Genomic DNA, 26250 nt, shown 5'->3' with positions numbered 1-26250 from the left:
TCTGTCTATAGAGGTTGGAAAAGACTGCACAGCTTGACAAGAAGAGGGGTTGATGAAGACTAAGGCTTCTGAAATGCCATGGTGAAATATTACCTCATTGCACATAAGTTTAAGAGGATAATTATCATTGAAAAGACATAGAGGAGGTACTAGGTAATATTGAATATATATATATACATATATATATATATTCATACACATATATATATATATGTATACACACATAACATATGATATATTTTGTGCATATATATATATATATATATATATATATATATATATATAAGTAAACTAGAAAAAACTACCATGTTTTATCCATGGGGACAAAGGGAAACATGTTGTAGCTTTGTTTTTTTTAAAAGTAATCATCACCACAGGTCCATTCAACAATTAGGGCTTGAGCATGATGCAAAATTTGTGTATTTATACTATAAACCTAGAAAAAAAGGAAAAAAGGAACTTCCAGTACAAGCATCACCACACAAACCATTATGGTAATGTGGGGTTGTATTCTGGAACAAATTGGCAGAAAGATGTAATTCTCTTTCCACAGTTCATTCTTTCAAAGGCAAATATCAGCCCTTCAAGTTTTTAGTATATATATTATGATGATAGCCTGATATTTTAAAAGAAACCTCAAGTACCATTTTAGCCTCTAGAAATCTAATAGCACCTTATAAAAACAATGGAAGTAGCTTTGCTTTGCAGTGTTCATTTCTTTGGAAGCACTTGACTTTCAGCTTCATGAGGATGTTTTTTGGCTTTTTTTCTCCCTCCACTTGTCTTATTGCTCTATCTCTGATTGTTTTGCCAGCTCCTCTTTTATAGTCCTACCTCCTTAATCGATGGAGGTTTCCAGGGATTGGTCCTTGACCACTTTATCATTCTGCCTCCTCTCACAACTTATGGTGTAATCACCTCTGTGCGTTCCACCCAAATCTGTTCTTCCTCTCCCTTAAGCGTTCAGGTACCATTTTTATTTTCTTGCTGCACATCTCACCTGTATGCTTTTCTGGTGCCTAAAACTAAACATTCCCCAAACAAACACATTATTTTACCCTTAAACAGGTCTCCTTTCTTTCTCAAAATAGCTCTATCCTTTTCATGATTACACAGGTTTGGTGACTCAAGGCCGTCTTTAACTCCCCTCTTCCTCACCCACCATGTCTCTGGAATTCGACTTACATTTGTTCCATTGTCCTCTTTACTGGGAACACGCTTCTCTAACCATTATACCTGATATGGTCTTTCAAAGCCCACCTTAAATTGCTCATGAAGTCTTGAGTCACATATAAAAGTAACACCTCCTTCCTTTGGATTCCTGTATGATTTTATTTTAATGCCTCTTAAGCCATTCTTCACATTCTTTCCTATATTATAGTTATTTGTATATACTCCTACCTCTCTTATTACACTGAAAATTTGATGGCAAGGCCTCTTCATTTTTTTTTTAATTCCCAGAATACAGTAATTGCTCAATCTCTGTAGTAAGTACTCAGCATGTTTGTTGATGAATGAATGAACGAATGGAATGAATGTTCAGTACTGGTTACATCCTGGGAATATTGAATGATCAGAGATACTGAGAAAGGCTTAGATTCCTTATAGGAATTGTATGATGGGTAATTTTTTATATTTTGTTAATTGAAAAATAATGCTTTTTTTAGGTGTCAAATTGGTTTGCTAATGCAAGACGTCGGCTTAAGAATACTGTTCGGCAGCCAGATTTAAGCTGGGCTTTAAGAATAAAGTTGTACAACAAGTATGTTCAAGGAAATGCTGAGCGGCTTAGTGTCAGCAGTGATGACTCGTGTTCCGAAGGTTTGTCCGTATTTTTATTTTGCTTGCTTGGCTTTGCCTCTGTAATAAGAAGTTCACCTCAATTGCTATTTTTAAGGTCAATCCCACAAAACATGATGGTGCCATAACGGTTCTTTTTTATTGCATGAGGTAACTTTGTTTTTACAATACTATAAATGACCAACAGAATTATGGCTGTTTCCTCTTGTTTATAGATTTATTGTGTGTCAGAATAACATTTTCTGTGAAATTCATTAAAATTAAAATGCCATAGGGAGAGCTTACCTAGATTCCTCCTTTCCTTTGCCTAAACATTAACCTTGACTATCTGAGATAATTTTATACACTTTAAATACTCTTTCTTTGTGTGTATTTTTAATGATTGAATGTAACAGTTGGGTGGCTGGGGAAAAGTATGCGCAAGTATTACCTAGTGATATTTTTCCCCTCAGATGGAGAAAACCCTCCAAGAAGCCACATGAATGAAGGGGGCTATAATAATCCGGTTCACCATCCTGTGATTAAAAGTGAGAGCTCAGTCATAAAAGCTGGAGTGAGGCCAGAGTCACGGGCCAATGAGGACTACGTGTCACCCCCAAAATACAAGAGCAGCTTGTTGAACCGTTACCTTAACGACTCTTTGAGACATGTCATGGCCACAAATGCTGCCATGATGGGAAAGACAAGGCAAAGAAACCATTCAGGCTCTTTTAGTTCTAATGAATTTGAGGAAGAATTAGTGTCTCCCTCGTCATCAGAAACCGAAGGCAACTTTGTCTATCGCACAGGTAAGTCTGTGTTTTTTGTGATACCTTGTTTAAAACCATCAAAACTGCAGCAGAGAGGTTTATTTGGACAGGTATAAAGGCATAATTTTTATTGTTTTGCATCAGAATATTCACATATTGCCCATAAAGTTTTAAAGCTTTTGTTTTGTTTTTTAATTATCAGATATGCTTGTTAGTAGATGATGGGAAAATTTTCATTCTTAATAATAAGAAGAATTTTCATTCTTAATAATAATTTTTAATCTTAATGATAAACATTCTTAGAGGATATATGTATATATTGGCCTTTATGAATAAATTTTAGTGGAGGAATGTCCTGGATTCCATAGCCAGCCATGCAAATGGTATCCCATCTTTTTTCTTAAATTCTTTGATTGCTAATAATGGTGGAAAATGAACACAAATTAGCATGGGTGCCAAGACTTTTGTGATGGAACAGTATAGGTCTGGCTTAAATTTCTTTGGAAATTTTACTTTTATTCCTGGAAAGCACAAGTCGGGCTGATAAATAGCTTTCAAAATTTTACTTTCATTCCAGAAATAATGAATTGACTCCTACCTACAAAACTTTCAGATGGAGTAGCGAGTTTGGTAAACTTTTCTATCTTGACTTCAGTTCCCAGAGAGCTTTGTGCATAAAGAGTGCTTGAGCAAGTTGCTTCAAAACAAAAGATATGAGGGACCTACATCTGATGTAGATAGAGTCCGGTTCCTGAAAATGCCAACAAATGAGGCTTAGAAATGTTAGAGCTGGAGATAACTTCAGAAAGCATCTAGTCCTGCCACATTATGTCATAGACTAGAAAATCCAGTCCAAGAACATGCATCTCATTATTTTTCTCCAGATCAGTAGTGCAGCCGAGCCTGCACAAGAGGTAGGAGGAACGTTAAACTACTACTAGACAAGTATTGTTATTACACATACTAACATAACTAGTACTAGACTATTATGGTTATTACACATACTAACGTAACTAGTACTAGACTATTAACTGTTATTATTAAACATACTGCCACCAGTTATTTATTGATTAGTTAAGGTATGCTAGGCCTTATGCTAAATAGGACACAAATGTCACAACATTTAGTCCTGAGCATATCAAGTCTTATAAAGGAATTTATAAATTTGGTCTGTTTAATATACCCTGCAGACTACTTAGCCAGAAATCTGATTTTCAAGTGTCTACAAATGTGTATAAGATATGTTATCTCTGAGGAATCAGAAAAAAAAAACCTCACTATATTTTTAAAGTCTTAAATCAACCTCATTTTTCTGTTTGCATCTCCAGTTCCAACAATGAAATCAACTCCAAACAGTCCGAAATACAAAAATAGTCTTGTAAATAACTGGATCTAGGAAAAAGTAAAAGGTGCAATAAAAGACTATGGCTCTAGTAACAAAAATTTTAAAACTACATACAAACATCTAACTTAATGTGACCGGAGCAGAACTTGGAGATAATTTAAAGCTTTATTAATGTTAATTTACAGAGAAAGGAAAATAAATCAAGTCATTCAAATACAGATCGCTGAAAAAAGAATAAAAAAAAGAGTGGAAAGCTGAAAAATACATAAATAAAGAGTTGACTCTTTGAAAGCAGTCAAAAGAAATAAGCAAAAATTGACACAAATTAAAGTTATAAATGAGAAAGGAGATATAGCAGTCACTATATAGGTATTAAACAAAAAATATTATTGAAATTATGATGAAACACTATTCACTATTGTTGACAAAATACTGTATGTGAATGCATAGATGAAATGAATTGGTATATTATCCACACAAATTGGTATTAGCCACACAAATTAAATGATAAACTCATAATAAGAAGAGTTTTAAATCACCACTAATTCGGGAACAATTAAGGTTTTTAGTAATCCCAGTTCCCAAAACACGACTTGATAGACTCATTGGATTTCTTTCAAACTATGAAGAAGTAATTAATTTCCATGCTTTATACATTTTTCTAAAGCATACAAAAATGTGGACAGTCTCTCAGTTTTTAAAAATGTAAATGTTATCCTAACCACAAACCAGATTAAGACAGCATAAAACTCAAAAATTTTATATTGCTACTGACTATGAAATAACATGAGAAATATTAATAATGTAATGTTAAGTGAAGAACAATTTAAAAGTGTGGAAACACTGGATACAATTACGGCAATACAAATATGTATAGACAGAAACCAGAAAGATTTTTGGAACAATGAAAATTAATTTTGATGAAGTAAAGTGATTGAAAGTCTATTTTTAAAAATTTCTTATAAATTTTTGTATGTTGCTTAATAAAAGCAAGGTCATATGTCTCTGAAATTTACCCAGTGTAATGGAGTCTTCTGAAAATGCATGCTCTTTTCAGAGGTGACAAAAAAAAAAAATCAAAGCGGGAATAACATGCCTGTGTAGTTGATGCTTTTCAAAGTTAAATATCTTGGCCATTTATTTTTATTAATGCATTCCAATGGACTCCTCGTTTGCCAACTTCTATTTTTAAATAAAAGCCCATTTTTTTAGTTATGCAAGCAATGAGAAAGCAGCCTAGACACGTAAACTTCTGGTTTTCCATGCATGTTTATAAACTTTAAAAGAACAGGATACATTTTTTTGGTTTTGTGGATGGAGAATTAAGAAAGACTGGTGGTGTAAGACTGGTCTGCTAAATTTAAGACCAAAACAATAAATGGCTATCTTCTCTGGGAACTGAGTGTCAACATTGCTGCAATTGTAGCTGGGTTACCACTCATGCATAAATAGTAGAACAGGGGATTTCAATAAATACTTTCTGAGCAACTGCTATGGATTTCTCTGGCATACAGACTTACTCTGGATTCTTCAATTCCTTCTGGTTTTATCTTTCTTTCCTCATCTAAATAGAAATCTTCTAAGTCTACTGTTACTAAACACCACACCCCTTCCCAGTTTTATAGTAGCACAAAGATTTCAACTTTAAAATTTTTTTTCAAGAGTTGATCACATTTAAATACGATTTATTAGTTTATCTGTGCTAAACAAAAAATTACCCATTTTTCCATCCATTTCTGTAAAGGAGTTGGTATCTCATGATGCATTTCATTAAATAGATGGAATCAAAAAGCCAAAATGAAAGAATTGATGTGTGAAAGGATAATGTATCATTGAATTTCATTTTCACTTGTTCATGTTAAATTCTAGGAGGGAGACTCCTGGTAGATTATAAAGTAGTAACCCTATTTAAAGATATTGCTACATACCATCAAAGTAAATACAAACATGTTTTCATTGATTTTATGTAGACATTGAATATTTCTCTGTAATCTTCAGTCTCCTACATCATGTGGGGGGGGAAAATGTTCTTTTTTACAGAGGCATAGTAAGCTCTCAATAAATATGGGTTAATACATTTCTGACAGCAGCAATTATAACATTAGAATTGATTAGAATTATTAAGGTCATTGTCTCTAAAGACAATTAAGTAATACTGAAGAAAATTTACTTCATGTTGTCCATTGACCTAAGTCATCTAAATTAAAGTTACAATACATTCTCATCATGTTAGGTAACAGATGATAATTTTCAGATATTTGATGGGGTCAACTCCCATCATAAACTGACCTGCAGGCCACTAGACCCTAGATGGGTCTGCTCTAAGGTATCAGGATAAGGACTCTAGCCATCATGTCCACCTCCATTCCCGTTGAGTCAGGGCTCATAGTCTTCAGGTGGGAGCATCCAAGTAGCAGCTATGTGCCATCTGTGCTACCTTACAGAGTAAGTCATCACTGGAGCCTTTCCTACCTTGGACCAGAGTTTGATTTGCCCAAATCTATTAAATGTTCCTCTTTACTGAAGGACAGGGGAGAAGTTAAGAAGTATACAGATGGGGGATAACAGGCAAGTCTTGAAATTAAATGTGTGGGTTTCCCTTCTCCTGTTGCTCAGCTTGAGGACAGGTCCCTATTCTGTTCTTTTCTTTTTACAGCTCACAAATGATCAACTTTTGAGCCCCACTGTTCCACCGGCATATAATTCATAAATTTCACCTGCTCCCACAAGACTGAATGTTTAAACCTCATCTTGTTAAGCTGTCTAAAATACCTACATACTAATACACATCTGGTGTGGCAAAAACATATAGGCCGATGGGATTCTTGGTTCTGTTAATGTGAATTAATCAGATTAGCTGCCTCTCCACTTGAGTGATGTGAATATCCATGAAAAAAAAGAAGAGAGAAAAGAAGTCATCTATTTGGTACATGGGACACTTGGGAAGGTAGAGTCCATTTGGACTCAACTGCCACTGTTGGAGCAAAATGAGAGAATGAGGCATTTCGGTTACTGAGGAAAAAGAAACTGGGAAGTAGTAAGAAATTTTGGGAGGATGACAAAGGCTAAATACCATTGCCAAACATTTTTTTCTTGGCTAATGATGACCCACAAAGGAAGAGATGGTCTCTCTTCCCTCTCTTTCTGTACACTCATGTACTTTAGAATTTAAGCTGGTATCACCAGTAGTAAAACGCAAGTATGCTCATGAGTTTAATAAACCATTGAGTTAACCCTGAATTTAATCTTAACTTATGGTATAGTTGTTGTTTTTTTTTGAGAAATGCACTCTCAGTTCTAAACAGTGGAGTTAACAGGTACTTTTCTGGGCTACCTTCCATTCATACATGAGGTGCTTTTTCATGCGTTCATTCCACATACAAAAACGTTTATTAGAGCCACTGCCCATGGGCCCTATGTTAGGCTCAGTGGAGCTCTGGGCTTTGTGCTAGGCTCCTGGTCAAAGAAACTGTAGTTGAATGAAGTGGAGGAAAGATGAAAGACATGCCTCGCAAGATCTTTTTGAGCAGTGAATAATTTATGTTCACTCCTAATTTATGTTTCATCAATTTTAGGTTTTGTATTTGGGGGTAGCTTAAAGAAAGCTGCGTGGCAGTCAAGAGGAGACTTCCTCAAGAGCCAGCTGTTAAGGATAGTGTATGTTTCTGTGTGCAGCAGGCCCTGGATCAACAGGGGCTTGAACTGCGCAGGCCCACTTATATGCGGATTGTTTTTCAATAAATCCTATAAATATATTTCCTCTTCCTTATATTTTTTGTAATAACATTTTATTTTCTCTAGCTTATTTTATTGTAAGACTACAGTATAGAATACATCTAACACACAAAATATGTGTTAATTGACTCTGTGTATGGTATCCATAAGGCTTCCAGCTCATAGCAGGCTATTAGCAGTTAAGTTTTGGGAGAGACAGAAGTTATATGTTGATTTTTCTACTGCACGGCATTGGCATTCCAAACCACTGCATTGTTCATGGGTCAACTATGTATGCTGGGCTTTTCTTTGGGGTTTTGTTGACCAGTAAGTCTACTTTGGACACTTTTTTCTTCTTTTGTTTCCCATTTTGTGCTTGTCACTTCCTGATTTTTTTGTGAAAGAATTCAGCTTTGCCATTTTGGATTATTCCAGACATTCTTTTCCTGGCATGCAAATGACTGTTGATGTACTCCAGCAGAGAATCATAAAACCCTCTATCAGCAGCCCAGTTAGTGACATTTAAAGGATACTTGAAAGGTTATCCAATTTCTTGTCTTGTATCTTTACTACAAAAATACCTCACTTTTCAAACACCATCTGGGAATGAGGTATTCCACGTAAGTGAAATTTCCAGATAGAAATTTAAGTACCAATTTTTAAAATGTAGGATTTCTGCTCTCCTAAACATATGAGTATAATATTAAACACAGCAAGCGTGTGGGCTATACATCCTCTCTGTTCTTTAAACTTCCTCCCCCTGTTGCTTTTTTATGCCCTCCCACCCTTCAAATCAGTAATTTTAGGATTAACCACAATCCTAAATTCACGCCTCCCTCCTTTGATTAAAGAATGTCTTTCCGATAGCCTTTTACAAAGGGATCTTTTTTAATTATTTCAAAGTGGTAATCTTAAAACTGAGATTGCTATCGAATTATACAAATTTAAGCATTGTTCTAAACACAGGTGATTCTTAAATATTTCTCAGTGATGATGAGAAAACACGTTCACATGGATTATTTCTGAAATTCAAATTAGCTTGATTTTTTAAAATTAAATATTTTTCATGGATTCACTTGCAAACTTTAAATGAAATTTATATTCATTTAAATGAAATTGACACACCTAATGTCAAAATACCAAGAGATTAATGGCAAACGAAAACAGAAAAAGGGAACAACTATTGGCATGAGCAGTTTGCTGTCTCCTTTAGGGTGTTAGCTTTTTATTCGCTTTTCTTTGTTTGTTATTTGGTATCATGTGAGAGCCTGAAAAATCTAAATGTAGGTGCTGAGACTTACAGCCCCATTCAACAACATGTACAGACAAATTAAAAGTGTATGGCAGCTCAGTTTAGAAAATCAACACACTTTTAAGGGCTGTGTTTGATCCTGAGATTTTTTGTTCTTGTATGTTGTATTTCCTCTATGTGGTACCTAAGAATAATATAACACTGGTTTCCTATGTGTGTGAATGTAAACAAACTGTTTTCTGAAATGCAGCTATATTCTCTCTTCTTTTGTGCTGATTCTCACTGCCTTATGTGTATTAAAAGCTCTTTTAGGCACTGAAATGTGTTTTATTCATTTTTATAGTCCCCTTAGCACTTAGTACAGTTTTTCACAGATTTGCTCCATAACTGTTTCTTAAATGAATGAGTTAGTGTTTTAAAGATTTAGTCTGTCTGTCTCAAGTCATAAAAGACATTTTAATATACATATGTATATGATGATCTGTGTCTGTGGACATGATAAAAGAAAGAAAATGGTCCTAAATAACTTTAAATGGGTCAAAAGAAAAGGCAAAAACAAAAAACGTTAAAACTAGAGGGAAAAAAATTAAACAAAATGAAACTTAAAATTATGAGACATTTAAGAGATTCAGAATAAAAACTTAGCATTAAATGAAACGAACCAGATTTTCAAATAAAAGAGTGACTTTCAAGACAATACAAGGGTGATAAATGGAAAAGGTTAGCTAGTGTAAAGAAAATCCACCAAAGAATAAAGAGTATAGCAGATAGACAAATACAAATAAAGCTTTGATGACTTTGACTTCACTTAAGTAATGATACTTGTTGTCTATCTTTATCTAGCACATTGCCTTGTAGGTGAGACAAAAAACAAAGCACAGATTTAGACCCATTGATTTAAACTCTTTTGCCACATTCACTCTCAGGTTGACATAACAGCTTTGACTTTTTAAGAATGACTATTTTTTAATCACACGATAGAATTGGAGAAAGTTTATGCAGAAATTTTTCATTTTCACTCCTCCTCATGTGAGAGTCAAGATCCCATATATTTTATACATTTTCCTGTAAAAAAACAAGTTTATCGACATGAAATTTTGATTCTGCAAGGGTGTTTTTTATATTTCGACATTACTTTCTACAATTCAATCAATTGATTTTCTGATGCTCTATGCATTTCAGACTGGCTGCAGTGGTCAGTCACATCCTGGTGCAATCTCATAGAAGTGCTTGTTCATGTCACTATATTTAAAACTGTGTCAGTATTTCCAGAGACTTTTCATTCCCTAGGGCTTCTAAATAAGTCATAAAAATTCAAGCCAAACTCAAAGCTGGCATAAAAGGGCCTCCCCACTCCCCTTCTCCTATGTATAAAGAATATAAGTGCATAACTCCTACTAATTCTAAATTTAGTTAGGTTTGTAAACTCTTTGCACACTGTCAAGACCAAATAAGATCTGTTGACACCTCTCCAGTCTGGTACTGAAAAGGATGTCAAAAAGGTTTGACTGTCAGTGAAAATAACAAGACAGTGTATTTAATGAATATGGAAGTGGTTTCTTTTCTTTCTTTTTTGGTTCATCGCAGTTAGTTTTTCCCTTCTGCCTCCCTACTTTGTTTCTAAAATTAAACAGGTATTTTTCTATGTCAAAATTTGTCTTGTTGCTGTAACAGAGTTTTTACTCAGGATAAATATGTGTTTACTTCTTGTCCAGAATGTTGGTACTTTTCAATTTGGGAAGTTTGTGTTCTTGTTTTCTATTAGAAATTATACCATTTCTAATTGTGAGTTTTGAGGAAGCAAAAATAATAATAATTTAGTCCACTTTGCCCAATTTCTTCACAAAATTTGAATTTTTTCTTGGTTTTCAGTGTAGACAAAGAATGACGTGTTATCATAGCAGCTGCATAATGACCCCTTCCTCCCTTCATTCTTTGACAGGTTTGTTACCCAATTTCTCTCATTTTCATTGTACTAAAGAGAGAAATCGTCAAGGGTTTTATAAATCCAGCAGTAAATTTTAAAGGATCCTATACTTTAGTCCCTTAATTTACAGAGTAGGAAGCTGTTTTAAGCTCTTCACTAGGCATCGAAGTTGCTGGAGTTTTGAATATGCATTCCTTGGTTTGTTTGGAGATGCAATACTGATCTCTGATACAGTAAGTATAATTTCTTATGGCAATTTTAGGTACTTAATTGACTTTTACTTAAAACATACTTAAATCATTGGTGTTGAGCTTTTGAGAATTTTGGCTAGGTGTGTGTACATTTTTTAAAAGTTTCTGTTTTAATGGCTGCAGTGGAAAGTCTTCACATAAATTGATAGATTACAGGTGTAACAGCCCTACGTACCTAGGGAATCATCCTTTGGTTGCTAAGGGAAATATAAATGGTTTGCAGAAAATCCCAAACAGTTAATACTCATGGTGTGTGTGTGTGTGTGTGTGTGTGTGTGTGTGTGTGTTGAGTCACTTAATAGTAATAAGTAATAGAAATTGAACATAATTGAGTAAACAAAGTACCTTTTGAAAATGACCAGTGGTGTCTTCCCTCAGCCTTGTGCCCACGGGAGACATTGAGTGATTACCTGAAAGAGCTCAGAAAACATGTGAGTGATGATAACAATCCACGTGGAAAGTGGTGCTGGGAAGATAGATTAGTCACAGCTTTAGACAACATCACTCATCTGCTTCGAACAATTTCGCGTCTTCCCAGGCAGAAGAGCTGGTCGTGAACTACTTCTCATGCTCAGTAGGACATTTTGGTATAAGACACGCTGATGTGTTTCGGTGTCGGATTCACCTTGAGCATTCCCTCAGATGAGGCACGTCACTAAATGTACCACGAAAAAACTCAACTGAAGTTTAGACTTCACTGTCTCACAGATTTGGGGAGCACCTTGGCGAGGGCACTACAGCCAGGATGCTCTCAAGTGCATGATGTGCCTACTGCAATCACTGAGCTGCAGAGAGGATTAAAAACTGCCTCGTCCCCACTGGCTGCAGTGCTTTGGACTATCTTTGATACAGTGACCAAGGTGGATCTCTTTGACAGAAAGAATGTGTTCCCTTTTTAGTACCAATGTGTGTGTGTGTGTGTGTGTGTGTGTATACACACACACACATATATATAGTATATATTACACAGTAAATATACAGAGGATGTCAAAAAATGTATACACATTTTAAGAAAGGAAAAAACTATTAAAATTGTAATACTCAATATATACCGATAACAAAAGATGAATACAAGTCACATTTGATTTCTGCAATTACAAGAGGCACTCAAAGTGGTTACCATCAGTGTCCAGACACTTCTGATTTTGGCGAACTACTGCTTGAGCAATGTTGACCAAAGTGCCCAGTTGTATACATTTTGGGGGGGCACCCCCAGTACATAGTACACAAAAGAAATTTTGCTTTTGATCAGGCTTCATTTAAATAAAGAGAATAAATTTTTTAAGTAGTAATTTTGAGAGGACTATTTTGGCAATCTAAAATTAAAATAAAAAAAAAGCAAATGGAAATGAAACCTTTTTAAAAAACGCTGAAAGGTGGTCAGAGACAACTGTTCATAAAGTGTGATTTCCAAGAAACAGTTTGCTCTTTAAGTTTTCACATCACTGCCTGTACATTTAAAATTTAGAACTGATAGTCCCTTCAATGGAGCCAGATTCAGGTTACGGTGGACAAAGCTCTGAGTATGGCAGAGACATTTCAAGGAAGAATGCCCTGTTCTGCCAAGACTGTCATTACGACACTAAAATGTACCCTTTTGCTAAGGGCCAAAATTCAGTCTCTCCCAGTTTCTACACTAATTTAGACAACAGATGCAGAAAAGGCCAAGTGGTATTCGGGATCATTTGTCTCATGGCTTCAGGGCAAGAGGATGGTTATCTGGCAAGAGCGAGAATTCCTTAAATGTTACTGGGTCTTACATTTCTAAACGCAAAATCCATGGCCAGAAGTTGCTCCGTGCCAAGTGCCTTTGCTGTGATGTCTTTGCCCAACACAAAGCTAGATGGTTGCGGTACTGGGGCTGCTGGAGAGCCCACACAGCCATCCCTTGTTTGCAACTGAGGTCGAGTGCTACTATTGTTTCGCATTTCCTTTTATTGTTGTCTTGGTTGCGTTTCTTATCGCTGTATTGTTTCTCCGTTAATTCTCTGCTGAGCTGCTAAATCTTTCCAGCTGGATCAAAGAGTTTTTTCACAACCTGTCAGTAGTGCACTGGTCTTGTTTTAACGTTTATTGTGTCTCCTGGGTTCCTTTACTTTAGACCTTTGCAGAAATATGGCACCACTTCAGACTTACTCATAACCCTTGGGGCCTCCAGTTTATCTAACCTGTGTACTTTTTTCTTTCAGAAGATTTTTTTTTTCTTAAAATGTACTTTAAAACGTATAAACATAAATCATCTGGAATAGTAATTCTCAACTATCTTGAAAGGTGTTTGAGGGCTATTTCATGGTTACTATGATTGAGGCAGTAAAATTTAGTTTATAGTTACAATAACTTTCCTTTCATTAGGAAAATATAAAAAAGCTCAACTTTATGATTTCATGACATATTAATCCCCACCCCCTAACACACACACTCAGTGAAATGCTATTAGGAAGCTCAGAGAAGAAACATAAAGGCAAATGATCTATGTTCTGTTTGACCTCAGTCTGCCTCTAAGGTGCTTTAATTAAAAAGATAACATAAAGATCTAGGTAGAGGCTTGGTTGAAGTAATACATATGTAATCTATATTTTGACCGTAATTTAATTACATTTAATTAAATTTCTGCTGTTTGTTCTGTGGCTTGGAAAATGGCATTGTTAGGCCCAAATTTTCTCTACAGTCAGCCTCCTTGTCTCACCTGAAATTACCCGCATGTAGATTAGGCCACAGGAAGTTATCAAGTGGAAATAGCAGGAAGCTCTTAGAAATCTGGAGCTCTAAATTCAGCCAGAATTGCTAGCAATTGGGTATATGTGTTTTAAGGCAAGTCCCGTTATTAACCAATCGCTTGGTTCCGTTAGCTATAGAATGAAGGCCTGTGACAAAATAATCCATAAAGACCTCATTACCTCTGATAATCAGAGATTCGGTGAAATGCATAGAGAGAGAGAAGGAGGCCCACAGTTTACAGAGGAAGGCCGAGTTAAATGCATAGACTGTATTATCTCTATTAGAAACAGAACTTGGGCTCTGAGCACCAGGACCAGAGCATTTCAAAGCAGCATCGGGAAGCCCCCTTGGTGGCAGATGAAGTTCTTGGGTTAGGAGGCCTAGAAGGGACAGGGGACATGGTTCAATCTTCAATAAATTCTTTGTGTCTTGTGTCACTTTTAGGAAGACCTATCCTAAGATTATAAAAGTTTGCTTCTACATTTTCTTCTACTACTTTTATTATTTCAGTTGTACATTTATATACTCATAATCTACCTGAGAATTTTGTTTAAATTGTGTGAGGTAATGATCTGACTTCTGTTTTCCCCCCAAATTGATAGCCAGTTATCCCAACACAATTTACTGAGTGCTTCTACCTTTCTTTACTGACTTGAAATGCTACCTTTATTATATACTAACTTCCTTTATATGTGTGTCTATTTCTAGACGCTAATGTATTCCATCAAACTTTAAAAATATTCCTATGTCAATAGCACACTGTTTTCATGACTGTAGCTTTATTGTACATTTTGACATATGGCAGGGTATGTCTACTTTCAGTTTTTAAAAAATGTTCTCATCTCGGCTCTTGAATTTAATTTTCCAGTTGCACCTTTGGAGTAAGTTTGGCAAGTTCTATTTTTAAAATTCCCGTGGAAATTAATTTGGGATTGCATTGAATGTATATATTAATTTGGGGAATACTTTTTATCTTTATTATATCAAGTCTTCCCACTCAGGAACATAGTATAAGCCTCCATTTATTCTGCTCATCTTTCATGACACAATCAATTTTTACAGTTTTCTTTACATCGGGTTTACATATTTCCCATTAAGTTAATTACTAGAGTTTTTTTCTTTTTGCTATGCTTATTGTTTCTATTATGGATGACTTCTTGTCTGTTACATTTTATAATAGTTATCACTGATGCATAGGAAATCTGTTGGTTTTGTTTATTTTTTGTATATCCAGTTGGGTTGTCAAAGTACATGCAAGCATTTAACCTCCAAATAGTAATACTTTTATGTATTTATTCTCCTCCCCCTCTTTCACTTCCTCTCTCCTTCCAGTTATTACAATGCAAGTTTTCCAAAACAATGTTTAGTAATAGAAATGATGGCAGACATTAAAGGGAATTTTTCTCATATTTTACAGTTAAGTATAATGTTTACAGAAGGTTTCTGGTATAATCACTTTATCAAGTTAAGGGATTCGCCTTCCATTCCTCGATTATTTAATAAGAGATTCCCCATACCTTGAAACACACACATAACTCAAAAGGCCATTGCATTTATCAAATGCTTTTTTCGCAGTTTTTGAGACCATCATCTAATTGTCCTCTTTTAATCTACTTATATAGAGTAAATTTTCTAGTGTTTAACTGTCCTTGAATTGGGGGGGGGGAATTCTATCACAATACATTATTCTTTTAATATATTTCTGGATTCAATTTATTAACATTTTATTTTAGTAATTTTTTACCAAAGTTCTCAAGTGAGATTTGTCTATTATTTTCTTTTTTTCAAGTGCTCTCCTCACATAATTTTGACATTAGTCTTGGAGAATGAGCTGGAAACTCTTTCATGTTTTTCTACTCTGGACAAGTTTAAATGACATATGGATTAGCTCTTCCTGATATCTTAAAGGTTTGAAAGAATTCACCTGTGAAATAACCTTGGCCTGAGATTTCTTGGTTCTCTACTTTTCCTCTCACATTTTCCATTTTTCTCCTCTATGTTGTGGAACTTTCCTCAACTTTATCTTTCCAGGTTACTAACTTAGTCTTCAACTTTGCCCCTTCCATTATAGTTTTGGTATCTTGTTTTTATTTTCCAAGAACATTCTTTTTTTCTTATCGCTCCTTTTTTTCATAGCAGCCATGACACCTATAGAGATCAGAAGTTACCTGAATCTACTCTGTATCTCTTAATGGCCTCACTGCCTTTACTAGGGTCCCTCCTTAGGTCCCCTAACTTGTTAAAAGAATATTTGTAGTAGCTGTGTCGTGGGGTCAGATGACCCAGAGGCGCTCTATAAACTCAGAACGAAAGGCATGATTAGCTCTTCTGATGTCTGTCATTTAACTGTAACCTTCATGATTCCCTTCATGACCCACTTGTCGTCTATGAAGTGCTGAATTGGAATATCTTATGTACCCTGTTGGGAGAAGCAGCTCACACTGTGTCATGGTCTCGCTGTCCACCTATTTTGAGTTATGGTTCTGTTTGGATTTCCCCACTAACTTGATGCTGTATGCATTTCATCGTTCACGAATTTCTCAACTTTTCTGATTTGGTGATGGTACCCTTTATTGCTTTCGAGCATTACTAGGTATTTATTTGCTTTTAAATTTTTATTCTGTAATTTTAACGGGATTTTGAGAGAGAAGTAAATAAAGCTTATTCAGTGCATCATCGTAAAGGAACTCTGTAATATAGACGTTTAGTAAATGATTTTATCATAAAAGATTTTCCCTTTCTTTCCGATAGTTATTGGTGGGAATTTGCACACATTCAGAATTATGCACAGATTTTGTTGTGGTGGTTTTTTTTTAAGCTGAGCCATCCTGCCACCTGTTGGTAGTCAGCGGCTGCTCAGCTCGGGCTGGGAATTGAACTGCTGTTGCTCAGAGTTCAAACTCTTGAGTGAGCTCTTAACCAACTGAGCCACTCAGCCAGCCCCAGAATTATGCACAGATTTTGAATAGCAGAATAATATATAGAGAGTAATTATATACAGAATGGAAGGTGGGAGCTCCTGGAAAGTTCCTAATAGGTTTCATGTACGTAAACATGATACATTATGAACTACAGTGCTTGAAATAAAAAGCTAAATATAATTTAAATAAAAATGCCTGTAATTATTATAATATAATATAATATAATATAATATAATATAATATAATATAATATAATTAGTGGCACTTGACAGTTGAGTACCTAACAAATACTATACTTTGAAATGTGATTATTATTTTACTTTGTAATTAAGCATGTGGCAGGGCATGCTAAAAGTAACATTTCTGTTCCTTCCAATGGAAAACTTAAATTCTTAGTTTGAGTGAATAGCATTGGGAATTTTTAAGTAAAAACAAGGAGTTAAGAATTCCATTCCTTTTTGCCAGTCTTCCCTTCAAGTGAAATTATTAATTAATGGAACATTAAATAATCATATGCCTCACTTTTTTTTTACCCTTTTATACTTAGATTACTTTAATAATTTTTAGCTACTGCTACAAAAGTACTTAAAGTTAAACATCAAAATAAAATACCATGGGAGTGAAAGGATTATCATGTTTCAAAACATTATTAAAGTACACATCAAAATTGCATATTCAATGTATTTAGAAAATGTCAAAATATCTTGGCTTTCTCCTAATTAACTAATCTTTCTTTTCTTTCTCTCTCTCTCCCCCTTTCTTTTTTCTTTTTTTCCTTCCTTCTTCCCTTTGTCCCTCCCTCCTTCCTCCTTCCTTTTCTTCCTCACTTCTTTTTTCCCCTCCCTCCCTCCCTCTTTCTCTTTTTCTCTCTCTTTCTTTTCTTTTTTAAACAATAAAGTGCATTATCTTTGTTTGGGGCTCTGCTGTCCAGATTCTTCCTTGGTTTGTTGACTGTAGCTGAGCTGACTGAATATCTTGCTGTATTTCTATGTCTCGGGAAGTGGTGGACTGACCACAGAGTGCTTTTCTATGAGTTTTCTTTCTTCCCTCAGGGATATGCTTGATTGTCCAGCTGTCAACATGTGGAAACTGTGCTGTTTATACAGTAATGAATTTAAAATGGGCCACTGTTCCCAATATCTTTCCTAGAGCAGCACTCTCTTTTATTGCACCTAACATTTCCAGAGCCCTTGGCTTACAGTGACTTTATTGTCATTGTATTAGGCAGTACCTGTGACACGGGGTGGGTCTTTCCCTCAGTTATATAGCTAATGCTTTGGTATACCCTTTGAATTACTAAAATCATTCTGATGAGGTCAAGCACTTTCCGTATTATCACAAGTTGATTTCGCTGTTGGGCAGACAGCTAAACAGCAAACCGGACCTAATTCAAGGGTTTTTCTGGAATACAGGAATTTGAAAGGTTTTCTTTCAAATCCTGTACACCCTCTGTTGGAGATGCTAATAAGCAGCAGCGTATCCAAACACTTATTATAAGAAACTATTAAGTGAAGCCCCTGAAACTTAGAAGGACAAGAGAAATGCCAGAAGGCTAGCTTGAGATCATGGTACATATATTTCCAGGAATGAACAGCTTGTATGCCACAGTCAGGAATGGAGTATGTTATTTTTTAATTAATTAACCACGACAGGTTCAAAACTGATGACTGGCTATAAATCGAAGAGTAGTTTTTATGCCTGTGTATTGGCTTTCTATTGGTACATAACAAATTACCACAAACTTAGCAACTTAAAACACCATCATTTATTATCTCAGGTCAGAAGGTTGGCACAGCATGACTTGGATCCTCTGCTGAGGCTCACTAGGCTGACATCAAGGTGTCAGTCACACTGGGTTCTTACTGGGTGGCACTGGGAAAGAACCCACTCACAAGCTTACTTAGGCTGGTGGCGTAATTCATTTCCTTGTGGTTGTAGGACTGAGGTCCCCATTTCCTTGCCTCCCAGCTTCTGGAGGCTGCCCCATTGCTTCTCTCGGGTGCCCTGCATTTTTAAGCCGGCAGCATCACACTGAGTCCTTCTCACACTTGACTCTGCCTGCCTTCCCCCCCGAGCCCCCAGCCGGGAAACAGCTTGGCATTTAAGGGCTCATGTGATTACATTGAGCCTACCCAGATCATCCAGGATAATCTCCCTATTTTAAGGTCCACTGATTGGTAATCTTAATTACATCTGCAAAGTCACTTTTAACATGTAATGCAACATCTTCGCAGATGTGACACTAGGGGTAAAAGCCATGGGGGCAAAATTCCCCCTATCCCGCCAGACTACACTTAGCAGAGGAATTTTTAGATGAACTTTGGCCTGTTCAACCACAAATGTTTAAACAATAAGTATCACCATTAGTGTGATATTTTAATTATAAAGTGTAAAAAGTATACTCTTTAAATGCTTTTGGTATGGGTAATCTAGAAACTGAGTAATCAAACCTTATCCAAATACATGAGTTGATATTTACATAATTATTTACATAATTAACCAAAAAAACTCCATACATGTGTATTCTCTTTATACATTTGGTTAATCTTGCTTTCCTTAAGATACATACATTTTATCACATTAGGAGTCAGGAATCTTAACACGCAGGCCAGCATCCGGCAATGTATTTCTAAGGTAGATGATTAGAAGTTCCCAGTGGTACGATGGAGGTTTCCCACCCATCGTAACAACAGCTGCCATTCACTGAGCTCTCACTGTGTGCCTCGCATTGGGCTTTACCTGCGTGTGTTGCTTTATTGAGTCCCCGCACTGACTCTGTGATGTATGTATTACCATCCTTATTTTGAGAATGAGAGAACAGACTTCAGTAGCAGAATTTGCCCACATAAGCTGTGATGTTGCAGAGCCAGGATTCAAACTCACATCTGCTTGACTCTCAAACCTTGTTCTTGACCGCAATCTTTTACTTTTTGTCAAACCTGGAGAAAGTTACAGCGACAGTAGTTTACCTGTGAGAGAGCATCCTTCCATCTCCTTTTCTAAGTCTTCTGCCTGCTGGCTCCCTTTCACCTCCCTTCAAAGCGCATATGTCCTTATCTTACACTGTGCCCAGTCCCCAGCCCATCCCAATAGGTACTGCGTCTGCCCTTTAATCCTCCAGAGCTAATGGTTAGCCACGTCTCAATCAAAAACTGCAGGCCCTTGTCTTGGACAGTGGATACCTGTAAGGTGATAAAAAAAAAAAAAACATGGTCAAAATACATGAGAGCGTAATAATGACAATAATAGCTAGTAGTCATTGAGCACTTTTATCAAGAACCAGGTACTGTGTTAAGCATCTGACTTGTGTTTTCTTACTCAATCCTCATAACGACCCCATAAAGCCGGTCCCATGATTATCCCCATGTCCCACACGGTATCTTTGGAAGTAGAACTGGTAAACCTCCCAGTGATTGAATGTCCCAGGAGGGTTGAAGGGAGCCTCCTTGGTTCCTCTGGGCCATCTCATCCTTTCCTCATTCCAGGAGATTAGGATCAGCCATGTGACTCCTTCACCTTTGATTACAGCCTTCTGTCCAGAATTCACTTCCTCACCTCCTTCATCTTACTGCAGATCCTGTCTTTCTGAGTCCTGGTGTGCGCATTTGAGGCTGGCGATGATGCCATGAGGACAGCGCCGTTTCTGTAGGGCAGGCAATGGCATTCCAGCCTTAGACTCCCAGGAGGGAGCACGGAGCATATCTATAGAGAGGAGGGGATTCCAGGGACATAACAGTGGCCAGAGGGAAATGAGTGTCTGCCTGGAGCAATCCTCCTGAGAGCCGCGGAGCCCAAAAATGTGGTGGAGGTAGTTAAAGCAGTCACAGAGAACAAGGGTGGCGGGGCCCTTTATTAGGGGAAAGTTGTTCCTTTGGAAGAGGCAGCAGATCAGGTAGGACTGCTGTCAGATTCCTTCCCGGAGCTTCCTGAGTGGCCCCACAATGCTGAGGGCAGAAGAGGAGGCCACACTTGTTTGGAGCCTAGGGTCCAGCCCTTCACCTGATTGCCCCTTGTGGTGCATTTGACTGAAGGCTTCTATTTCCCGCCACTCTAGGTAAATCCTAGAAAATCCTAGGAAAGAAAATTGTGCCTTGGATTTCAGAACAGATACATTCCAGGAACTTCAAATTTAAATCAAATCACATATTAAGGACAGTGCAGACACTTGGTGTTTTAATCCTGCAGTGAATCCTTTTGTTGTATGAACAATATAACTGAATTTCTGTGTTTCATAAGTTTAGATTCTAAGATATTGGGTTTTTCTTAAATTCAAAGTTAAACAATATCAACTGCCTTTTTTTGGGTGCATCATTGTGTTGACAGTAATGCCTATTAAAATATTGTATCCTGGTCATAATATGTAACTGAACTCACTGGAAAATATAATACTGAGTGGATGAACTGTGGCTATCATAGTTTTAAAACCACAAAAAATGTAGTCTTTATGTGTGAGTGTGTGCTCTCAGTTTTTGATCGTCCTATATTAATGAAGATTGTTACTTCAGGAGAAGAATTAAAGTTTTTTAAAATTCCAAATGCTTTCTCTAAAAGTGGGACTCAATAGCATTCCTTAAAAAAAAAAACAACACACACACACAACTTTCACTTTTAATCAGTAATTAAAGCCACAGTTTTCTTTTAATTTTAAAAGCTTGTCCTTGAACTAAAATAACATGGAACATTTTAAAACATGGCTCCAAGCTGCTGTAGATACATTTTATTTAAACCACAGAGACTGCAGTTAGATTTCTCAGTGCCAAACAAACTACAAATTATAACCGTAGCAGAAGTGACTGAGTTTTTGGATGTTGTAGTACCAGCAAGGATGGTTGTTTTTTTGGAGCTGTTCCTCCCTTTGGGCTCTGCTCATGAATGACTTAATCCCTGGGTGAGATCAAATGTCATGCCCATTGCCATGCACAGAAAAAGCCAGCAAAGCCTCTTCTGCCTTCGCACAAATTTGATGCGCTGGCCTACAGAGGGAGGCCGTAGGCGTGAAGAGACACAAAATAGACATTGTAAGGGAGGCTATGACAAAGTGAAACTCCAAAAGTAGGATGACTGATAAAAATAACCTTTAAAGCAGAATGACATTGTTTATTACAGCAAGAAAAGGGGATAATATCCATGATTGAATTGTAAAAATATTTTTATGAAGATCATTTTTGTACTTACTATTCTGGTATTAGGTTAGCAAATCCCATGCCAGATTAGATCTAATAATATATTCTGTTGCTCTACGTACCGTAGAAAGTGCATGAACATCTGTTATTTTATTTGATCCTCATTACAACTCTGTGAGGTAAAAAAAATAATGATAATTATTCCCACTTTCCCGCGATTGGGAGGGAGTGACCCACTGATGCCCAGCTACTTAATAGCAGAGCCAGAAAGAGAAATTGAGTCTCTCAGTTTCTCATTCAGGTTCTTTCCACTCAATTTTACTGTGTTTTCCATCCTGGTTAAGTGTACTCAAAATAAAAAAAATAAAAAATAAATCATTTATGGAGTAGAACTCTCCAAAACAGTGACTCTTAACTTATTTGGAGCTGCTCCTCCTTTTGTAGATGGACTGCTTTGAAAATTGGATGAAAAGCTTTGGATCTTTCTCCAGAGAAACCTCCCCTCACTGCCACAGTTTTGTGGAACCCAGTTGACAACAGAGGTATCTCTGATCCTTTGGATTGTTAACAAAAAGTCAGTGCCACAAATCCAGTGCCAGCAGGAGGCCCCAGGAGAAACTTTATTCAGGTGAACAGTTTGCAACTGGAAAACAGAGTCTGTGCTGGTGCAAACCTAAAGTGCCTTTCACAGAGACAAAGGGAAGGCACACTCATACAGAGAAAATGCCCGGCTGATGGGTCCATTTTTATGCAAATGAAGGGTCCAAATTTGCACTGTCTGATTGGTCCAATAAACTGTTCTGATTCGTTTGACTCTTGAGTCCTGATTGGTCACTGTGGAGCTGTTCTGATTGGTCAGTAAAGATGCAAATGAGACTACAGTTTAGCAGCTCCTATTGGGTGAGGCAAGTCTCAGCTCATTGGTCAAAATAGGGTTCCAGGAACTCCTGTATAAGTTTTGGCTCAGATGGCAAGAATGCAGTGCAGGAGACTTGGAAGCTCTGTCTATGGCTTTTCCCTGAAATGCAGTGTGTGTGAGTCACCCTGTAAACAACAGCTGGTAGACTCTCATTATGAATTTGGGCCCAATTAACCACAAAGAGTCCTTTTCGGCAGGTATATTCCTTCTTGGGGTTAACAACATATAAATAGGAGTCTCTTGGGCACTTTATTCATAGAATGGAAAGTTGAACCCTTCAGAAAGTTTCTGTTGATGCCTAAGGGTCCTGTCTTCAAAAGTATACAGCACCGTGTACTTTCTAAAGTGCCTTCAGTTTATGGGTCATATCACCATGCCACACATGTGGCCCCCTCATGTTGATTCAGATATGAAATGTACTCCCTCAAATGCCAGAAGTTTCCCCCCATTCTCAGAAGGTGTGTATGTGTAGCAGACTGCTGGAAACTTTGGAGAGGACAAAAGGAGGATCATACATCAAAGAGTTCACATAGCTTCATACGGAGCACTACGTTTTCTTGTTCCTAAGTGTCCTTTAGCTACTGCACATGGGACTCTAACCTGCCTGCTGTGCCCTACGTGGTCCCCAGCCTCACAGCATCTCTCTGGCTCCACACTTCCCCTGTCCACCCTTTCCTACTTACCTCCTAGATCCCCAGTTGTCTCAAAATCTCCAAGTTCTTTCACAGTGTAATATAATCCAGATCTCAAACTTTGTTCCAGGCCTACCTTCCATGCTCTTAACCTACCCAGCAAAATGCTAATCAAACCAAAGGAGCTTTGTAGTTCATAACCTTCACCTTCCTTATAAAGCATTTGTGATGTTCAATGGCAATTTATTTTCTTCAAGGATTCCCTAAAACCCAACCATCATCCCTGCCATGTTTGGAATCCTATTTGGAGATAGATTCTGAAGTTTCTGGTCTTTCAGGGACTGAGCTTAGAACTTTCTTGGAGTCCCTCTTTGGAGCAGAGTTGGTAGTTAGGCACAGAGTACTGTTATGACCACTACAGGGTTGCTTCCAGAGCAGGACGGCTGGTGTCCCTGGGTGCAGAGCCCATTCCATTTATATGACCAGCCTAGACACTGAGGGTGGTATCAAAATCTTCAAGGGGGAAAAAAACATCAGTCCAACAAAAAACACTTTGGTTCGTGCTTATGTTCTTTATAGAGAAAATGATACATGAATTATTAGGAAAAGTGAACAAAATGATATAGGACTAGAAAAGGGCATAAAATGGTATTAAAAAGTGAAGCGTGATTTTAGGAAAGGAATCTTTTAGATGATTTCTATCATTTGATTTATATTTGAAACCGTGTTATTCTAAGAAATGCATTCTTTTTCCCAGTGATGGAACGTGCCTCCTGGGTGATGGTCTGTGATTTCAAAGCACTGCTGCTTGAGGCCCACCTCTGTTTCCAGGGAATTCTAGCAGGTGTAGTTTTGTTCTTACTTGTGATCGGGCAGTACAAAAAAAGATTTTAATCTTACTCGAAAGCAGTGATATGATTGGGCCAGAATTTATTATTATTCAGCCCTATGAAGGAAACTCTCTTCAGCACCATGATATGATTTAAAAGTATCATTGGTAAACACAAACATTAAGAAACTGGCAGAGATATGGAGTTAGGTATAGACCAGAAATATTGTTATACCCACCGCAGGTCTGAAGTTTTGTTGAAGAGGTAGAAATCCTCAGACTAGAAATTGGGCCCTGTCAACGCTTCCCTCCAGCACTGGAGTACCTTCTATGGTCCCTGATGCCTAAGCTCACTCTCTGATTGATCACGTGGAGGATGCTGCACCCGAATGTTACATTAGAGGAGCAATATCGGACACATTTTGTGTCTTCTTTAACCAGCTTATCATGATTAGACTGGTTTCTTCAGGTCCTTTCTGCCTTTATAAAAAGACCCAGCCAAGGTCAAAAGGCACTGGTTCACCTGTTTATTATAACCACGACCTTTTGAATTTGGGTACTTGAAGCAAATTATATAAAAATTTCTTTCCTGGGAAGGAAGGGCTGTCTTAATATTTGATGATGTGTCAGATAAATCGATCTTGATAAAGAGTTAGAGAATCTGCATTTGAGAGACAATAATTAATCCAGAAGAAAGACATAAAGTGCAAACATGATGACATGCCAGGTATAAGAAATATAATGATGTCAGAGACAGAAAGACAGAAGAAACAAAGAGTAGCAGGAAAGGGGCCGGCTGAGTGGTGTGTTGGTTAGGAATTGACTTGGAAGTGTGAGCTCTGAGCAGCAGGGCCCCAGTTTGGATCCCACATGAGGGCCAGTGACGCTGTACCCTCTACAGCTAAGATGGTGAACAACAGCTCGACCTGGAGCTGGGCTGCCGTGAGTCTCCGGTGATGGTGTAGGCTGCAGTGGGGCTGGCCAGCAGCGGGCGTGAGCTGCCGTGAGCTGCCGTAAGTGGCCATCCAATGGCCGGCGAGCGACTGCCTCACCCGGGAAGAGAGCAATGATAATACCAACATGGGCCAGTGAAGCGACGTCCTCCACAACTAGATGGAAGAACAAAAGGACAGCAACTTGTCTGTTCCCCTCCCCCAATTCCCCAATAAAATCTTTTAAAAAAAAAGAATAGCAGGAAAGAAAATCTAGAGGAGAAATATCCAGAACACTTCATGGTGATATGGGGAGAAGGACATTTGAAAAGTTGATTGGATTGAGAAGGGAGAGAGCTCGAGGAAGACGGGAAAATCAGAATATAATAGGGGAATAACTCTTTTTTTCTGGATCAGGTTGTGCATGTGAAGGATCAGAGAATCTGTAAATACCAAGAATTATTGACAAGTTAGGCCTGAATGGGCTCTTGAAGGAATTTGTAGAAATATATGATATGCCTGCTGATAAAATAATGTTACTTCAAATTCTGTATTGCTCTATTCTTTAGTATAATTAAGGCTATAATGAACAACATTCATAACACTTTTAGAGCTATAAAGAGGTTTCAGTCCGACCTATTTATTTTACAGAACTAAGGGGATAAGGACCAGAGTGACTTAATCTGATAGTGCACATTTTAAAAAATATTCAACTTTTAATATATCCTTATGGAGATTCTTTATATATTTTAGAGAAAATATGAATGCACATTCTTACTTTCTTCCATTTTAGGTGAAGCGTAGACTATTATTCAACTCAACAACAAAAAAACAACTCGATTTAAAAAATGGGCAAGGGACTTGAATAGACATTTTTCCGAGAAGATCTACAAATGTCCAATAAGCACATGAAAAGATGCTCAACATCACTAATCATTAAGAGAAATACAAGTCAAAACCACAATGAGATACCACTTCACATCCATTAGGATAGCTATTATTAAAGAAAATAAAGAAATTAAGTGTTGGTGAGCTTGTAGAAAAATTGGAATCCTTGCCTACTGCTGGTGGGAATATAAAATATCATAGCTGCAATGGAAAACAGTATGTCAGTTCCTCAGAAAATTAAAAATAGAAT

At 37.1% G+C, this 26250-nt stretch overlaps 1 protein-coding gene across 9 annotated transcripts in view; it reads left to right on the top strand.

The window, feature by feature from the left end:
• Positions 1-26250, top strand: part of MKX (mohawk homeobox) — a 61631-nt gene that overhangs the window by 10798 nt on the left and 24583 nt on the right. For 7 of the 9 annotated variants that reach the window (XM_019654376.1, XM_019654380.1, XM_019654377.1 and 4 more), the window contains exons 4-5: positions 1668-1821; positions 2253-2588. In XM_019654376.1, coding sequence (XP_019509921.1) covers positions 1668-1821; positions 2253-2588 — 490 coding nt within the window. Of the gene's footprint in view, positions 1-1667; positions 1822-2252; positions 2589-6550; positions 9138-17575; positions 17640-26250 lie in introns of those variants that run through there. The other 2 variants (XM_019654382.1, XM_019654384.1) reach the window with 2 other exon arrangements.

The sequence above is a fragment of the Hipposideros armiger genome, unplaced genomic scaffold (assembly GCF_001890085.2).
Source record: "Hipposideros armiger isolate ML-2016 unplaced genomic scaffold, ASM189008v1 scaffold_221, whole genome shotgun sequence".
Classification (NCBI taxonomy): Eukaryota; Metazoa; Chordata; class Mammalia; order Chiroptera; family Hipposideridae; genus Hipposideros; species Hipposideros armiger.
The sequence above is the reverse complement of the archived record's forward strand: the minus strand, read 5'-3'. Positions and strand labels throughout refer to the sequence as shown.